The 18,376-nt window shown below is 44.7% G+C and overlaps 1 protein-coding gene across 2 annotated transcripts in view; it reads left to right on the top strand.

The window, feature by feature from the left end:
• The window catches only part of parga (poly (ADP-ribose) glycohydrolase a), a 108,809-nt gene that overhangs the window by 32,305 nt on the left and 58,128 nt on the right, over positions 1-18,376 (top strand). For both annotated transcript variants that reach the window (XM_036956361.1, XM_036956360.1), the window contains one exon: positions 4,357-4,511. In XM_036956361.1, the coding sequence (XP_036812256.1) occupies positions 4,357-4,511 (155 nt within the window). The remainder of the gene's footprint in view (positions 1-4,356; positions 4,512-18,376) is intronic.

The following is an 18,376-nucleotide window of genomic DNA, read 5'->3' on the forward strand; positions in this document are numbered from 1 at the left end:
TTTGGAGGAAAAAGGGGGAGGCTTGCAAGCTGAAGAACACCATACCAACCTTGAAGCACGGGGGTGGCAGCATCATGTTGTGGGGGTGCTTTGCTGCAGGAGGGACTGGTGCACTTCACAAAATAGATGGCATCATGAGGCAAGAAAATTATGTGGATATATTGAAGCAACATCTCAAGACATCAGTCAGGAAGTTAAAGCTTGGTCGCAAATTGGTCTTCCAAATGGACAATGACCCCAAGCACACTTGCAAAATGACTTAAGGACAACAAAGTCAAGGTATTGGAGTGGCCATCACAAAGCCCTGACCTCAATTCTATAGATAATTTGTGGGCAGAACTGAAAAACCGTGTGTGAGCAAGGAGGCCTACAAACCTGACTCAGTTACACCAGCTCTATCAGGAGGAATGGGCCAAAATTCACCCAACTTATTGTGGGAAGCTTGTGGAAGGCTACCCGAAACATTTGACCCAGGTTAAACAATTTAAAGGCAATGCTACCAAATACTAATTGACTGTATGTAAACTTCTGACCCACTGGGATTGTAATGAAAGAAAAATAATGAAAGAAATAAATGCTGAAATAAATAATTCTCTCTACTATTATTCTGACATTTCACATTCTTAAAATAAAGTGGTGATCCTAACTGACCTAAGACAAGGAATTTTTACTAAGATTAAATGTCAGGAATTGTGAAAAACTGAGTTTAAACGTATTTGGCTAAGGTAGATGTAAACTTCAGACTTCAACTGTCTACGCTATATTGTGTGTGTGTGTGTGTGTGTGTGTGTGTGTAAAGACAAGATTAAATCAGGATTGGTCTGATGGGTGACAATATTAGCCTATCACAATTTCGTGACCGCCACAACCCTAACATAACTGTAGAGCATGAATCACATGTTAAGACAAGGTAATTAATAGTTAGCAGATATCTAGCTGGCAGACGTTTAGTTGTGAATTCTGTACTGTAACTAGATCACCTGTGGCATGCTGTACCACAAGGCTCTGGTCTCTCGTCGTTGTGTGTAAACAAACACCATGTGACGTGTGACTGGGGATTTGCCAGTGGGCTTCATAATGAACAATAATGTGACAGGTGTAATGAACAATGCAGTCTGCTTTTATCTCCTAACGGTATTGCACAAGTTTGACTGCAGGGATTTACTTTAAGTTGCTACAAATATTCAAATGTATTTGATTAAAAAAAAATGCAAAAAATAAAAACTTTCGATGAATAGTTTCAACGGTATTGACGATGTTGGGAAAAACCAGCGTGTGGCTTTTCCCACAAATACCTCAGTACCTCAGTATACATCACAAGCCTTAGGCTACATGTTGAAATGTTAAAGACCATTCCCTGACATGAGCATCAGTGAACCTCCCCCCAAAAAATAGAAAGACAACTAGATTCCACAGCACAAACAGATTCCCGAGCCCCCCGGATTAGAGCTAACTTGGCCATAAAGAGTCAGCTAGTCTGAGATGAGATTGAGCCTCTTGAAATCTATTGGTTTTCTGTGAGGTGCTGCTGGAGCTGGAGCCTGGACCAGAGATTAATGGGAAGGCCCAAGCCGAATGGGCTCAGTCCCCATTACATTCCTCCTCTCTCTGACTAACACCAAATTGGGAACTAGTGCCGATCTAGCTCTCTGATTTATGTATTGAATGTGTCAGCAGTCATGACGGTGTGCAAAGAGTCACTTGTAATTCTTTTGATTTGAACAAGGGACCAAAAAACTACCTTCTTCAATTTTCCTTAACCACCATTTTGTGAAAAAAAGTTTGTTCTCTGTCGTCACGGTGCCTTTGTAGCAGGTTTTGTGCCGATTTAGGACATATCTGGTCTAGTGTGTGTGTCGTCTATTCAACATTCGTCTCTTTCCACTGTGCTCCTTTTCACTTACATGTTACATTTTGTTAATTTACTTAATATCATTCAGCTGCTTTGTTTTAAATGACCAAACTCGTTATTTTAACCTCCCTTAATCAATGCTTTGTCTGCTTCCAAAATGGCACCCTATGTGTTTTCTTCCAAAATGGCACCCTATTTGTCTACTTCCAAAATGGCACCCTATTTGTCTGCTTCCAAAAATGGCTCCCTATTTGAAATATCAGTGTTTCCCAACTCCACTCCTCCAGTACTCCCAAACAGTACACATTTTAGTGCACTACTATATAGTGCACTACTGTTGACCAGAGCCTTATATAATGCACTACTGTTGACCAGAGCCCTATATAGTACACTACTGTTGATCCGAGCCATATATAGTGCACTAGTGTTGACCAGAGCCCTATATAGTACACTACTGTTGACCAGAGCCCTATATAGTGCACTACTGTTGACCAGAGCCCTATATAGTACACTACTGTTGACCAGAGCCCTATATAGTGCACTACTGTTGACCAGAGCCCTATATAGTACACTACTGTTGACCAGAGCCCTATATAGTACACTACTGTTGACCAGAGCCCTATATAGTACACTACTGTTGACCAGAGCCCTATATAGTGCACTAGTGTTGACCAGAGCCCTATATAGTACACTACTGTTGACCAGAGCCCTATATAGTACACTACTGTTGACCAGAGCCCTATATAGTGCACTACTGTTGACCAGAGCCCTATATAGTGCACTACTGTTGACCAGAGCCCTATATAGTACACTACTGTTGACCAGAGCCATAGGATGCCATTTCATACGCACCTTTGTCTTTTCCCAAGTCTATCTTGCTCCTTAAGGAATGAATTAACCAATCAATCACCATGTTTTAAGGAACAGGCAGGAACCCTGGTGTTTTTGGATTCACAGACTAGGGCTTTAAATGGCCAACATCATTATGTTGACCTCCTTCAATCACCGCTTTGGCCGTTTACTCCACTACTGCTATTTTACTCCACTACTCCTATTTTACTCCACATATACACCATATTTACACCACTACTCCTATTTTACTCTGCTACTCCTATTTTACTCTACATATACACCATATTTACTCCACTACTCCTATTTTACTCCACTACTCCTATTTTACTCTACATATACACCATATTTACTCCACTACTCCTATTTTACTCCACTACTCCTATTTTACTCTACATATACACCATATTTACTCCTACTCCTATTTTACTCCACTACTCCTATTTTACTCTACATATACACCATATTTACTCCACTACTCCTATTTTACTCCACTACTCCTATTTTACTCTACATATACACCATATTTACTTCACTACTCCTATTTTACTCTACATATACACCATATTTACTCCACTACTCCTATTTTACTCCACTACTCCTATTCTACTCTACATATACACCATATTTACTTCACTACTCCTATTTTACTCCACTACTCCTATTTTACTCTACATATACACCATATTTACTCCACTACTCCTATTTTACTCCACTACTCCTATTTTACTCTACATATACACCATATTTACTCCACTACTCCTATTTTACTCCACTACTCCTATTTTACTCCACTACTCCTATTTTACTCCACATTTACTCCACTACTCCTATTTTACTCCACTACTTCTATTTTACTCCACTACTCCTATTTTACTCCACTACTCCTATTTTACTCCACTACTCCTATTTATTCCACATTTACTCCACTACTCCTATTTTACTCCACTACTCCTATTTTACTCCACTACTCCTATTTACTCCACATTTACTCCACTACTCCTATTTTACTCCACTACTCCTATTTTACTCCACTACTATTTTACTCCACTACTCCTATTTTACTCCACTACTCCTATTTTACTCCACTACTCCTATTTACTCCACATTTACTCCACTACTCCTATTTTACTCCACTACTCCTATTTTACTCCACTACTCCTATTTATTCCACATTTACTCCACTACTCCTATTTTACTCCACTACTCCTATTTTACTCCACTACTCCTATTTACTCCACATTTACTCCACTACTCCTATTTTACTCCACTACTCCTATTTATTCCACATTTACTCCACTACTCCTATTTTACTCCACTACTCCTATTTTACTCCACTACTCCTATTTACTCCACATTTACTCCACTACTCCTATTTTACTCCACTACTATTTTACTCCACTACTCCTATTTTACTCCACTACTATTTTACTCCACTACTCCTATTTACTCCACATTTACTCCACTACTCCTATTTTACTCCACTACTCCTATTTACTCCACATTTACTCCACTACTCCTGTTTTATGCCATTACTCCTATTTTACTCCACATTTACTCCACTAAGAAATCAAGCAACTGTAAGACTCTCTGGACAAGAGCGTCTGTTAAATGACTCAAAATGCAAGTCAAGAAATCGTTTGTCTTTTCTCCAGCCCATCCCTCTGCTGAAGGAAGGAATGAACCACTCCATCACCCTGTCTCAGATGCAGGTGGCTTCTCTATTGGCCAATGCCTTCTTCTGTACCTTCCCCCGACGCAACAACAGGAAGTCAGAATACTTCAACTACCCTGACATCAACTTCTACAGGTACTACTTACTATGTTTCATGTAGTCATATTGTCATATAACATAGTGGATATTCCCCTGACATTAACTTCTGCAGAAAGGTGTGAGTTTACCCTCCGTCCTCTTTGTTCACAAAGGAGGCACATTTTTGTAGAATAGTTCATATATATATATATATATATATATATAAAATAAATGCCATTTAGAAGACACTTTTATCCCAATCGATTGACATTGCGCATATGTTTTATATACCGTTGGTCCAGGGATCAAACCCCACTATCTTGGCGTTGCTATACCAACCGAGCTAATGTGAACCGCTGGAGCTCAGTTGGTTTTAGTTCTCGTCATATTTTTACTTTAGGATAGTGAAAGGTGTATCTATTGACATAATCTTTTGACATCAGAGGCAACGGCCAATAGAATAGCTCTGTCAAGAGTCAAGAGTTCTGTGTTCCCACGGGAACACAGTGGTACAGTTAGCGTCTGCGTTCCCGGAACATAGACGCTGATATTTTGTAGGCGGGCTGACATCAGATAGACGAGGAGGTCTGAAACGAGTCCCATTTCCATAAGGGGGCACTAGCCTACTGACTTTGCTTTCCTCACTAACCACTTTGTCTTCTGTAATCTCTCTGAGGTAGTTGTTCAGTATATCTCTTCATATTTGTCTGAAAGCTTCAGTAATGCTTACATTTGGTTGTTGTTGTTGTAAATATAGGCCTTGTATCCACTGTGTACTACTTCCATGGCTAACCACTCATAATTTTTTATTTGAGTTTTTATTTAACTTGGCAAGCCAGTTAAGAACAAATTCTTATTTACAATGACGGACTAGGAACAGTGGGTTAAATGCCGTGTTCAGGGGCAAAACGACAGATTTTTACCTTGTCAGCTCAGGGATTTGATCCAGCAACCTTTCGGTTACTGGCCCAACACTCTAACCACTAGGCTACCTGTCTCTAACCACTAGGCTACCTGTCTCTAACCACTAGGCTACCTGTCTCTAACCACCAGGCTACCTGTCTCTAACCACCAGGCTACCTGTCTCTAACCACTAGGCTACCTGTCTCTAACCACTAGGCTACCTGTCTCTAACCACTAGGCTACCTGTCTCTAACCACTAGGCTACCTGTCTCTAACCACTAGGCTACCTGTCTCTAACCACTAGGCTACCTGTCTCTAACCACCAGGCTACCTGTCTCTAACCACCAGGCTACCTGTCTCTAACCACTAGGCTACCTGTCTCTAACCACTAGGCTACCTGTCTCTAACCACTAGGCTACCTGTCTCTAACCACTAGGCTACCTGTCTCTAACCACTAGGCTACCTGTCTCTAACCACTAGGCTACCTGTCTCTAACCACTAGGCTACCTGTCTCTAACCACTAGGCTACCTGTCTCTAACCACTAGGCTACCTGTCTCTAACCACTAGGCTACCTGTCTCTAACCACTAGGCTACCTGTCTCTAACCACTAGGCTACCTGTCTCTAACCACTAGGCACCTGTCTCTAACCACCAGGCTACCTGTCTCTAACCACCAGGCTACCTGTCTCTAACCACTAGGCTACCTGTCTCTAACCACTAGGCTACCTGTCTCTAACCACTAGGCTACCTGTCTCTAACCACTAGGCTACCTGTCTCTAACCACTAGGCTACCCGTCTCTAACCACTAGGCTACCCGCCTCTAACCACTAGGCTACCCGCCTCTAACCACTAGGCTACCCGCCTCTAACCACTAGGCTACCTGCTCTAACCACTAGGCTACCTGCCTCTAACCACTAGGCTACCTGCCTCTAACCACTAGGCTACCTGCCTCTAACCACTAGGCTACCTGCCTCTAACCACTAGGCTACCTGCCTCTAACCACTAGGCTACCCGCCTCTAACCACTAGGCTACCCGCCTCTAACCACTAGGCTACCTGCCTCTAACCACTAGGCTACCTGCCTCTAACCACTAGGCTACCTGCCTCTAACCACTAGGCTACCTGCCTCTAACCACTAGGCTACCTGCCTCTAACCACTAGGCTACCTGCCTCTAACCACTGGGCTACCTGTCTCTAACCACTGGGCTACCTGTCTCTAACCACTAGGCTACCTGTCTCTAACCACTAGGCTACCTGTCTCTAACCACCAGGCTACCTGTCTCTAACCACTAGGCTACCTGTCTCTAACTACTAGGCTACCTGTCTCTAACCACCAGGCTACCTGTCTCTAACCACTAGGCTACCTGTCTCTAACCACCAGGCTACCTGCCTCTAACCACCAGGCTACCTGTCTCTAACCACTAGGCTACCTGTCTCTAACTACTAGGCTACCTGTCTCTAACCACCAGGCTACCTGTCTCTAACCACTAGGCTACCTGTCTCTAACCACCAGGCTACCTGCTCTAACCACCAGGCTACCTGCTCTAACCACCAGGCTACCTGCTCTAACCACCGGGCTACCTGTCTCTAACCACCGGGCTACCTGTCTCTAACCACTAGGCTACCTGTCTCTAACCACCAGGCTACCTGTCTCTAACCACTAGGCTACCTGTCTCTAACCACCAGGCTACCTGTCTCTAACCACCAGGCTACCTGTCTCTAACCACCAGGCTACCTGCTCTAACCACCAGGCTACCTGTCTCTAACCACCAGGCTACCTGTCTCTAACCACCAGGCTACCTGTCTCTAACCACCAGGCTACCTGCCTCTAACCACCAGGCTACCTGCTCTAACCACCAGGCTACCTGTCTCTAACCACCAGGCTACCTGCTCTAACCACTAGGCTACCCGCCTCTAACCACTAGGCTACCTGCTCTAACCACTAGGCTACCTGTCTCTAACCACTAGGCTACCTGTCTCTAACCACTAGGCTACCTGTCTCTAACCACCAGGCTACCTGTCTCTAACCACCAGGCTACCTGTCTCTAACCACCAGGCTACCTGTCTCTAACCACCAGGCTACCTGCTCTAACCACTAGGCTACCTGTCTCTAACCACTAGGCTACCTGCTCTAACCACTAGGCTACCTGTCTCTAACCACCAGGCTACCTGCTCTAACCACTAGGCTACCTGTCTCTAACCACCAGGCTACCTGCTCTAACCACCAGGCTACCTGCTGATTGGGGTGCACATTGAACACTAATACCTTACCATTGTAAGAAATGATTCAATAAGGATCAGTCTGGCTCCCTCAATTACAGCACTGGCATGCCTTTTATCCAACTACCACAAATGAACACACAACAGTCCAGCATAAATTCAAATGGGCACATCTTTTATGAGCCACTGTTCGACTTATCTTCATTTCATTACCGGATGACATTTCCATAACTGTGCAGACCATTTCGATTCAATTTTACTTGTATCAACATTGTATGTCCTGTTTATTGAATGTGTTTTTTTAGGGCTAGGTTCTATGAGAGAGGGTTATTGTATTTCGACACATAAGATTCTTTCTGTGTCAGGTCAGTGCTGTAGCAGATCTATTTCACAGGATCAACATGGGAACCAGACACCAGGTAACAGTAATGTTGACCTGTCCCCTAGAGGGGAGAATATTAACCATGAGTTAGCCAGCTAACTTGCCTAAATGTTCAGAAAACACATTTTGGTTGAAATGGACTTGGTCGGCTTCCCCGGGTGGCGCAGTGGTTAAGGGCGCTGTACTGCAGCGCCAGCTGTGCCACCAGAGACTCTGGGTTCGCGCCCAGGCTCTGTCGTAACCGGCCGCGACCAGGAGGTCCGTGGGGCGACGCACAGTTGGCCTAGCGTCGTCCGTGTTAGCGAGGGTTTGGCCGGTAGGTAGGGATATCCTCGTCTCATCGAGCACCAGCGACTCCTGTGGTGGGCCAGGCACAGTGCACGCCAACCAAGGTCACCAGGTGCACGGTGTTTCCTCCGACACGTGGGGTTACTAGTTATTTGGGGTTGTTTATTCGAGTTAGCTGGCTAACTCATTGAACCTTCTGTTGTAGTATACACCATGGACTGTACAAATAAACATGGCAATGACAAAAAGGAGTTGGCACTCAGCCTACAAAACTGGAACATTCAGAGGGTCAAAACACTGCCCAGTTGGTCTGTTTGGTGGCGGTAAAGGATCCTTTTGGGATTTGACAGAACTTTGTCCTCCTCACAGCAGACTCTCTGGCACTCAGACTTTTATCTTGATCTAACTAACCGGTCTCACAGCGTTCTCGACTGGATCACTTCCTCTATGTCTGGCAAATGCCCCCATGCACTGTACCACCACTTTGATTATGAGCCGAATTATACACGAGGTAGCAGACAGTCCGGTTATTCTACAGGGTCACCTTAAGGTGGTTTAAGGTGATCTCTTACTTTCTTGTTCACTCGCACTCAATAGTCTTGACTCAGTGAGGCAAGCATTGAACACTTCTCTGCAGACCAGTGCAGTTAATGATTGATATGAAATGTTTATTAGGGTATAAGACATAAGGGTTCATACAAGCATTATAACCTCATCATAATCCATGATGTTGCATTCTGAAAAGTATGCAGACCCCTGTCTATATAAGGTCACACAGTTGAGAGTGCATAAACCAAGCCATGAGGTCGACGGAAACTCAGTTAAAAAGGCACATGACAGCCCGCTTGGAGTTTGCTAAAAAGGCACCTAAAGGACTCTCAGACCATGAGAAACAAGATTCTCTGGTCTGATGAAACCAAGATTGAAGTTATTGGCCTGAATGCTAAACATCTGGAGGAAACCAGCCACCGCTCATCGTACCATCCCTACGATGAAGCATGGTGGTGGCAGCATCATGCTGTGGGATGTTTTTCAGCGGCAGGGACTGAGAGACTAGACAGGGTTGAAGGAAAGATGAACGGAGCAAAGGACAGAGAGATCCTTGATGAAAACCTGCTCCAGAGTGCTCAGGACCTCAGACTGGGGCGAAGGTTCACCTTCCAACAGGACAACGACCCTAAGCACACAGCCAAGACAATGCAGGAGTGGGCTTCGGGACAAGTCTCTGAATGTCCTTGAGTGGCCCGGACTTGAACCCAGTCGAACATCTCTGGAGAGACCTGAAAATAGGTGTGCAGCAACGCTCCCCATCTAACCTGGCCGCTTGAGAGGATCTGCAGAGAAGAATGGGAGAAACTCCCTAAATACAGGTGTGACAAGCTTGTAGCGTCATACTCAAGAAGACTTGAGCCTGTAACTGTTGACAAATGTACAGGCTATATACAGGATGTTACGGTACAGAGTCAATGTGGAGGCTATATACAGGGGGTACCGGTACAGAGTCAATGTGGAGGCTATATACAGGGGGTACCGGTACAGAGTCAATGTTGGAGGCTATATACAGGGGGTACCGGTACCGAGTCAATGTGGAGGCTATATACAGGGGGTACCGGTACAGAGTCAATGTTGGAGGCTTCCCGATTTCAAACCCAACCCCCCCGAGGTCTGTCCCGATTTCAAACCCAACCCCCGAGGTCTGTTCTGATTTCAAACCCAACCCCCGAGGTCTGTCCTGATTTCAAACCCAACCCCGAGGTCTGTCCCGATTTCAAACCCAACCCCCTCGAGGTCTGTCCCGATTTCAAACCCAACCCCCGAGGTCTGTTCTGATTTCAAACCCAACCCCCGAGGTCTGTTCTGATTTCAAACCCAACCCCCCCGAGGTCTGTCCCGATTTCAAACCCAACCCCCCCGAGGTCTGTTCTGATTTCAAACCCAACCCCCGAGGTCTGTCCTGATTTCAAACCCAACCCCCGAGGTCTGTCCTGATTTCAAACCCAACCCCCGAGGTCTGTCCTGATGTCAAACCCAACCCCCGAGGTCTGTTCTGATTTCAAACCCAACCCCCGAGGTCTGTTCTGATTTCAAACCCAACCCCCCCCCGAGGTATGTCCCGATTTTCAAACCCAACCCTCCCCAAGGTCTGTCCTTGGAGAAGATCTGATAACAGAATTGTTGTTGCCCGTGGTGGTGCGGTTTTTACTCCCTAATAGAGGAGCTTTTACTTCTACCGGGGACTTTATAGGATTAAAGTAATGTAATACTAGCGCCTCACTCTCTAATTCCTGAACGGAGAAGACTGGAGCTCTGTACACACTCCCCATCTCTGTCTGCGTCACACTTTTTTTTTCATTCCAAATGGTACCCCCCCCCCCCCCCCCCAATACCCTTTTATAGTGCACTACGTCTAACCAGAGCCCTATGGGCCCTAAAGGGCATAGGGAACCGTTTGGGACCCAGATAGTGTGATTATCTAAGTGGAGAAGGGAAAATGAGATTAACATTGTCTCAGATGGCCATATGTAGCTACAGCCCTTTTACTAAAATACAGGAGGATTAAAGTGGCTGTAACTACAGCCCTTTTACTAAAATACAGGAGGATTATAGTGGCTGTAGCTTCAGCCCTTTTACTAAAATACAGGAGGATTATAGTGGCTGTAACTACAGCCCTTTTACTAAAATACAGGAGGATTAAAGTGGCTCTAACTACAGCCCTTCAATATTTAATTCAGCTAGTCGGATAAGGATTTCCTGATTGAAAAGAGAACCAGGAAGTCCTCTACTTTGCATCTGAGATGGACGCTTAGCTAGCTAGCTAACAGTAAAAGCCTTTGGAAATGATCTGAAACCCTGACGATGGTGTGTGTTGGTGGACAAGCGTTCCCGGTAAAAGACCCCCCGAGACGGACTGTAACTGCAGCAGTGAAGGAGATCCTGTTTGTCTGAGCTGGTCAGTCTAGTGGAACTAAGGCTGGCTGATTAACCTTGGACGAGTTGCCTGTGGGAGGGAGAGGGTAGACCCCCCCCCCCACCCCCACTTGTAGAGAGGGTAAACACCCAATGTAACCTAGGCCACATCACAAGATCACTGATGATGATTTGAACACTTTGGCCATGTCCAGGGGTCAGTCTAGTGGCACTTGGGAACTAAGCTAAGGCTTAATTAACCTTTTTGCTGGAGATTCCTGGTGGAAGGTAAAACCCCCAACCTCAATAAGGGCAAGGAAAAAAAACCCTAGTGACCACCCAAGGACACCTGCCTACACCTCTACACCGTCCACTGATGGTGTTGTGTCCAAGACAAGAGCATTGTTAGTAGATTTCACTGATTTGGTCATTTAGGAGAGTGCCATTTTGGAAGGACCCTTGGCCTCCCCGTTGGGGAGATGTTCTAGTACAGACGTTTTCTTACATCCCTCAGCAAGGCCTCCTTTTAACTCAATGAGTATAAATGTATCTGGGATTCATTTAAATACATTTGTAGTCTAGCAGGGGGAGTCTTTAAAAAAAAAAAAAAAAAAAATGTGTTCTTGTTTGTTTCGGTAAAGTAGATTTGGTGCTGTTCTGTTGTAAGTTTCTTCATACAAATGAGAGTTCTAGTCTTAACGAAAATGAACTGCACTCTGCAACACTTTTCTCTACACATCTCTACACGGAACATCTTTGATGGATTGTTGCCATTATATAATTATGTATTCATTTCACCATTCCCCAAAATACCGTATTGGAATTCTATTACTAAAAGCCTGCTCTTACCTGCTCTTGCCAACCATTGGCTGGCTAGCTGCCCTGTGAGAGCCCTGTGGGCTAAATAACATGACTCAAGATTTGTTTCTACTAGGCTACAATGACAGAAAAGAAAAATGAGGAATGGACTTAAATGAATGAGTTTCTCTGGGCCTGGAGGGGCTCTCAGCCTCTCAGTGCATCAAGCCTTGTGTCATTAAGCCTTGTCATTCCTTTCGCTCTCATGAAATTTCTCTCTCTCTCTCTCTCTTTGATTGAAATTCCTCTCTCTCTCTCTCTGATTGAAATTCCTCTCTCTTTCTCTTTCTTTCTCTCTCTCTCTCTGATTGAAATTCCTCTCTCTCTCTCTCTCACTTTCTTTCTCTCTCTCTCTCTCTCTGATTTAAATTCCTCTCTCTCTCTCTTTCTCTCTCTCTCTCTCTCTCTCTGTCTCTCTCTCTGATTGAAATTCCTCTCTCTCTCTCTCTCTCTCTCTCTGATTTAAATTCCTCTCTCTCTCTCTCTTTCTTTCTTTCTCTCTCTCTCTCTCTCTCTCTCTCTCTGATTGAAATTCCTCTCTCTCTCTCTTTCTCTTTCTCTTTCTCTCTCTCTCTGATTGAAATTCCTCTCTCTCTTTCTCTCTCTTTCTCTTTCTCTCTCTCTGTCTCTCTCTCTCTCTGTCTCTCTCTCTGATTGAAATTCCCCTCTCTCTCTCCTTTCTTTCTTTCTCTCTCTCTCTCTCTCTCTCTCTCTCCTCTCTCTCCTCTCTCTCCTCTCTCTCCTCTCTCTCTCTCTCCTCTCTCTCCTCTCTCTCTCTCTCTCTGATTGAAATGGCATGCCGGAGAAAGGCAAAGCACAGGAGTTTAGTAGATTTGGTCTTAATGCTGGTTTAGACATTCAGTTCAAATAGCCTCACTAGTGCACCTCTATAGGCAGTCAGCTTTTGTAGTAGGCTGGATGAGATTAATTAGCCTCCTGACGTCCCTGCTCGTCTTTTAAAAGGGACATGGGGCCTTGTTAATGTAGCCCTTGGGTTGCGGGAAAGTGGAAAGGGGGCCGTGTTTTTTTGTTTTTTTTCTCATTCTCTTCTGTTCGTTTCCTTTTTGTGTAAGTGCTGTGGAGTGGAGGGACACATGAGTGTGACTTTGTGATGGGACTGAGGCCTGGGGGGCCAACTGCCACTGTTGCAACGATGTAAGAAGGACTTTCTACCAGTGGCAGTCAGTGCCAGTTTTAGATGAGGGAGGACAAACAGTTTTTTTTCGTTAGCATGACCTTATTTCCATTACAGCATATTGGATGACTGTCATTCATATTCCATTCACCCAGTTCAATGTAACAGTGACAGGTTTAGGTTACTGTCATTCATATTCACCCAGTTCAATGTAACAGTGACAGGTTTAGGTTACTGTCATTCATATTCACCCAGTTCAATGTAACAGTGATAGGTTTAGGTTACTGTCATTCATATTCACCCTGTTCAATGTAACAGTGATGGGTTTAGGTTACTGTCATTCATATTCACCCAGTTCAATGTAACAGTGATAGGTTTAGGTTACTACATGATAATATAATTTTCCCTATATCATGAGATTGCTACAACCTAGCCTATGAATGAAAGTTTACAACGTAGGTACACACAGGTCGAGAGACAAATTTGAGGTGACAGACAGTGACATTCAATAGCGCCTTGCAGACTCTTGCCTGCATCTAGCTGATATAGGGTGTATTCATTAGTCCAACATTTGCAAACGAGAGTTTCTGTTGGACAAATTCAGGAATGTTTATCCCCGTTTTTTGTTCCCTTTGCCTCCGTTTAAGATACATTTTTCAACAGAATCGTTGGAATGAATACACCCCCGAATCACATGTAAACGGAGTTCACTCTCATAGCAGCCACGTTGTATTCCTTCTCTTCCCTTCGCTTGTGGACTTTATTGCACAACACAACACACATGTGACCAGGTGGGAAAAAAAATAATATAATAATTCCAAGCCAAACAGCTACACACAGCCTTCATCGTTGTCACCATATTAGCTAAAGTAAAGTCATAGTCAACCTAGTTAATATACTAACGGTTAGTAAACCCGCTACAATCATGCAGTAAAGTTACAGTGTATAGTCAGGAAACAGTTACACCGTCGGGCCCCGGTGGCAATAAATGAGTGAAACCAAAATCTTACCTTGACTTGGAAGAGTTCGTGTTGTGTTGTTTAGTCATAGCCAGCCAGCTAGCTAACATAGCATCCTTCTGTTTGAGCAGGGTGTTTCAGTAGGCTAAACTAGCTAACATAGCATCCCACTGATTAAGCAGGGTGTTTCAGTAGGCTAAACTAGCTAACATAGCATCTCACTGATTAAGCAGGGTGTTTCAGTAGGCTAAACTAGCTAACATAGCATCTCACTGATTAAGCAGGGTGTTTCAGTAGGCTAAACTAGCTAACATAGCATCTCACTGATTAAGCAGGGTGTTTCAGTAGGCTAACCTAGCTAACATAGCATCTCCCTGATTAAGCAGGGTGTTTCAGTAGGCTAAACTAGCTAACATAGCATCCCACTGATTAAGCAGTAGGCTAAACTAGTAGGCTAAACTAGATAGCTGCGTCTGCTAGATAAGTAAGTGAAACTGAAAGTGAGAAAAAAATACAAAATCTCTCTCTCGCTTCACCTTCATTTTGGAAGAAATTGAATTTGTTCAAAACAGTTCAACTATTGTCTGTCTTTGAGTCAACTACTCACCACATGTTATACACTGCAGTGCTAGCTAGCTGTAGCATATGCTTTCAGTACTAGATTCATCATGTTATACACTGCAGTGCTAGCTAGCTGTAGCTAATGCTTTCAGTACTAGATTCATCATGTTATGCACTGCAGTGCTAGCTAGCTGTAGCATATGCTTTCAGTACTAGATTCATCATGTTATACACTGCAGTGCGAGCTAGCTGTAGCTAATGCTTTCAGTACTAGATTAATCATGTTATGCACTGCAGTGCTAGCTAGCTGTAGCTAATGCTTTCAGTACTAGATTAATCATATTATGCACTGCGGTGCTAACTAGCTGTAGCATATGCTTTCAGTACTAGATTCATCATGTTATACACTGCAGTGCGAGCTAGCTGTAGCTAATGCTTTCAGTACTAGATTAATCATGTTATGCACTGCAGTGCTAGCTAGCTGTAGCTAATGCTTTCAGTACTAGATTAATCATATTATGCACTGTGGTGCTAACTAGCTGTAGCATATGCTTTCAGTACTAGATTCATTATCTGATCCTTTGATTGGGTGGACAACATGTCAGTTCATGCTGCAAGAGTTCTGATAGGCTGGAGGATGTCCTCTGGAAGTTGTCATAATTACTGTGTAAGTCTATGGAAGGGGGTGAGTACCATGAGCCTCCTAGGTCAATGTACCCAGAGGAAGACAGAAGCTAGCTGTCCTCCGGCTACACCATGGTGCTACTCCTACAGAGTGCTGTGGAGGCTACTGTAGACCTTCTCAAATCAAATTTGATTTGTCACATACACATGTTTAGCAGATTTTATTGCGGGTGTTGTGAAATTATTTGGTTTCTAGCTCCAACAGTGCAGTAATATCTTACAAAATAGTGTTTTAATCAGTTATTTGGTGACGTGATTATATTTAGCATCATTTTATCTAAAAGGTACAACTGATTTTCATGAAATTCACTGAGGATGGTTCTCCCCTCTCTCCTCTGAGGAGCCTCCACTGATTTCTACATAACCGGCCTGGCCCGGCTGCAGTGAGAGAAAGGGAAGCTGAGCGAGAGATGATTCTAATTCCTATCAAAAGTTCAAGCTTGACTGAACTCACATGGATGGACAAAGTTTGAGCTCTCACCCTCTTTCTTTCTCTCTTTCTTTCTTTCTTTCTTTCTCTCTCTCTCTCTCTCTCTCTCTCTCTCTCTCTCTCTCTCCCTCTTTCCTTCTCTCTGCCCCTCTTTCTCTCTCCCTTCTCTTTCTTCTCTTCCTTCTCTCTCTTACCTTCTCTCCCCGTCTTTCTCTTCCTCCTCTCTCTCTTCCTTCTCACTCTTTCCTTCTCACCTCTTTCTTCTCTTACCTTCTCTCTCTCTCCTCTCTTTCCTTCTCTCTCTCTCCTCTTTTTCCTTCTCTCTTTCCTTCTCGCTCTTCCTCTTTCTCTTACCTTCTCTCCCTGTCTCTCTCTTCCTTCTCTCTTTCCTTCTCTCTCGGTGTCTCTCTCCCTGTCTCTCTCTTCCTTCTCTCTCGGTGTCTCTCTCCCTGTCTCTCTTCCTTCTCTCTTTCCTTCTCTCTCGGTGTCTCTTTCACTGTCTCTCTCTTACCTTCTCTCCCCCTCTTTCCTTCTCTCTCGGTGTCTCTCTTCCTGTCTCTCTCTTCCTTCTCTCTTTCCTTCTCTCTCGGTGTCTCTCTCTTTCCTTCTCTCTCGGTGTCTCTCTCCCTATGTCTCTCTTTCCTTCTCTCTCGGTGTCTCTCTCCCTGTCTCTCTCTTCCTTCACTCTCTTTCCTTCTCTCTCGGTCTCTCTCTCCCTGTCTCTCTCTTTCCTTCTCTCTCGGTCTCTCTCTCCCTGTCTCTCTCTTCCTTCTCTCTCATTCCTTCTCTCTCTGTGTCTCTCTCCCTGTCCCTCTCTTCCTTCTCTCTCTTTCCTTCTCTCTCGGTCTCTCTCTCCCTGTCTCTCTCTTCCTTCTCTCTCATTCCTTCTCTCTCGGTGTCTCTCTCCCTGTCTCTCTCTTTCCTTCTCTCTCGGTCTCTCTCTCCCTGTCTCTCTTTTCCTTCACTCTCTTCCCTTCTCTCTCGGTGTCTCTCTCCCTGTCTCTCTCTCCCTGTCTCTCTCTTCCTTCACTCTCGGTGTCTCTCTCCGTGTCTCTCTCTTCCTTCACTCTCTTTCCTTCTCTCTCGGTGTCTCTCTCCCTGTCTCTCTCTTCCTTCTCTCTTTTTCCTTCTCTCTCTGTGTCTCTCTCCCTGTCTCTCTTTCCTTCTCTCTCTTTCCTTCTCTCTCGGTGTCTCTCCCTGCCTCTCTCTTCCTTCTCTCTCTTTCCTTCTCTCTCGGTGTCTCTCTCTCTCTTCCTTCACTCTCTTTCCTTCTCTCTCTCTGTCTCTCTCTCTTCCTTCTCTCTCTTTCCTTCTCTCTCGGTGTCTCTCTCCCTGTCTCTCTCTTTCCTTCTCTCTCTTTCCTTCTCTCTCGGTCTCTCTCTCCCTGTCTCTCTCTTCCTTCTCTCTCTTTCCTTCTCTCTCGGTGTCTCTCTCCCTGTCCCTCTCTTCCTTCTCTCTCTTTCCTTCTCTCTCGGTGTCTCTCTCCCTGTCTCTCTCTTTTCCTTCACTCTCTTCCCTTCTCTCTCGGTGTCTCTCTCCCTGTCTCTCTCTTCCTTCACTCTCTTTCCTTCTCTCTCGGTGTCTCTCTCTTCCTTCACTCTCTTTCCTTCTCTCTCGGTGTCTCTCTCCCTGTCTCTCTTTCCTTCTCTCTCGGTGTCTCTCTCCCTGTCCCTTTCTTCCTTCACTCTCTTTCCTTCTCTCTCGGTGTCTCTCTCTCTCTTCCTTCTCTCTCTTTCCTTCTCTCTCGGTGTCTCTCTCTCTCTTCCTTCTCTCTCTTTCCTTCTCTCTCGGTGTCTCTCTCCCTGTCTCTCTCTTCCTTCACTCTCTTTCCTTCTCTCTCGGTGTCTCTCTCACTGTCTCTCTCTTTCCTTCTCTCTTGGTGTCTCTCTCCCTGTCTCTCTCTTTCCTTCTCTCTCGGTCTCTCTCTCCCTATGTCTCTCTCTTCCTTCTCTCTCGGTCTCTCTCTCCCTGTCTCTCTCTTCCTTCACTCTCTTTCCTTCTCTCTCGGTGTCTCTCTCCATGTCTCGGTCTCTCTCTTCAGTACTGGTGACACTGTGTGTCGTCTCTTCCAATCCTTCTCATTTTAGTAATGAAATCAAATAATTGTCAGTAGGTCTTTAAAGGACCCCTACAGACGAAGGTATTTCAGTAGAGGGTAGTAGTTATTTCCTGCCTGCCCAGAAGGACTGGGATGTGTGTGTGATCTACCTTTCCGGACTCCCAACACCCAGTGGCTTTTTCCATCGTCATCCCACCTAGTTCCACCACCTCAGGCCCACCATAAAACTGGCCTTTGATGTTCTGAAATATAGTAGTGCAGTCCATACATAATTAGGCTACTTACTTACAGGGGTAATCCACCCCCAGAAAGAAAGAAAAAAAAAAAAATCATGAAACTCCTGTCATTTTGGTGAAATCCTATGTTCTATCATAATACACCATATAACGTCTAAGAGGGTCTGTCTGTGAAATCAGGAAGTGGTATAGGATTACATTCTAGCTACGTGGTTCTCATCACTGGAGATAGGGGGATAGCACACTATCACTTTTCATAACGCTTTTAAAACAATGACCTGCGGTCCAGATCACCTAATCA

The sequence above is a fragment of the Oncorhynchus mykiss genome, chromosome 20 (genome assembly GCF_013265735.2).
Source record: "Oncorhynchus mykiss isolate Arlee chromosome 20, USDA_OmykA_1.1, whole genome shotgun sequence".
Taxonomy (NCBI): Eukaryota; Metazoa; Chordata; class Actinopteri; order Salmoniformes; family Salmonidae; genus Oncorhynchus; species Oncorhynchus mykiss.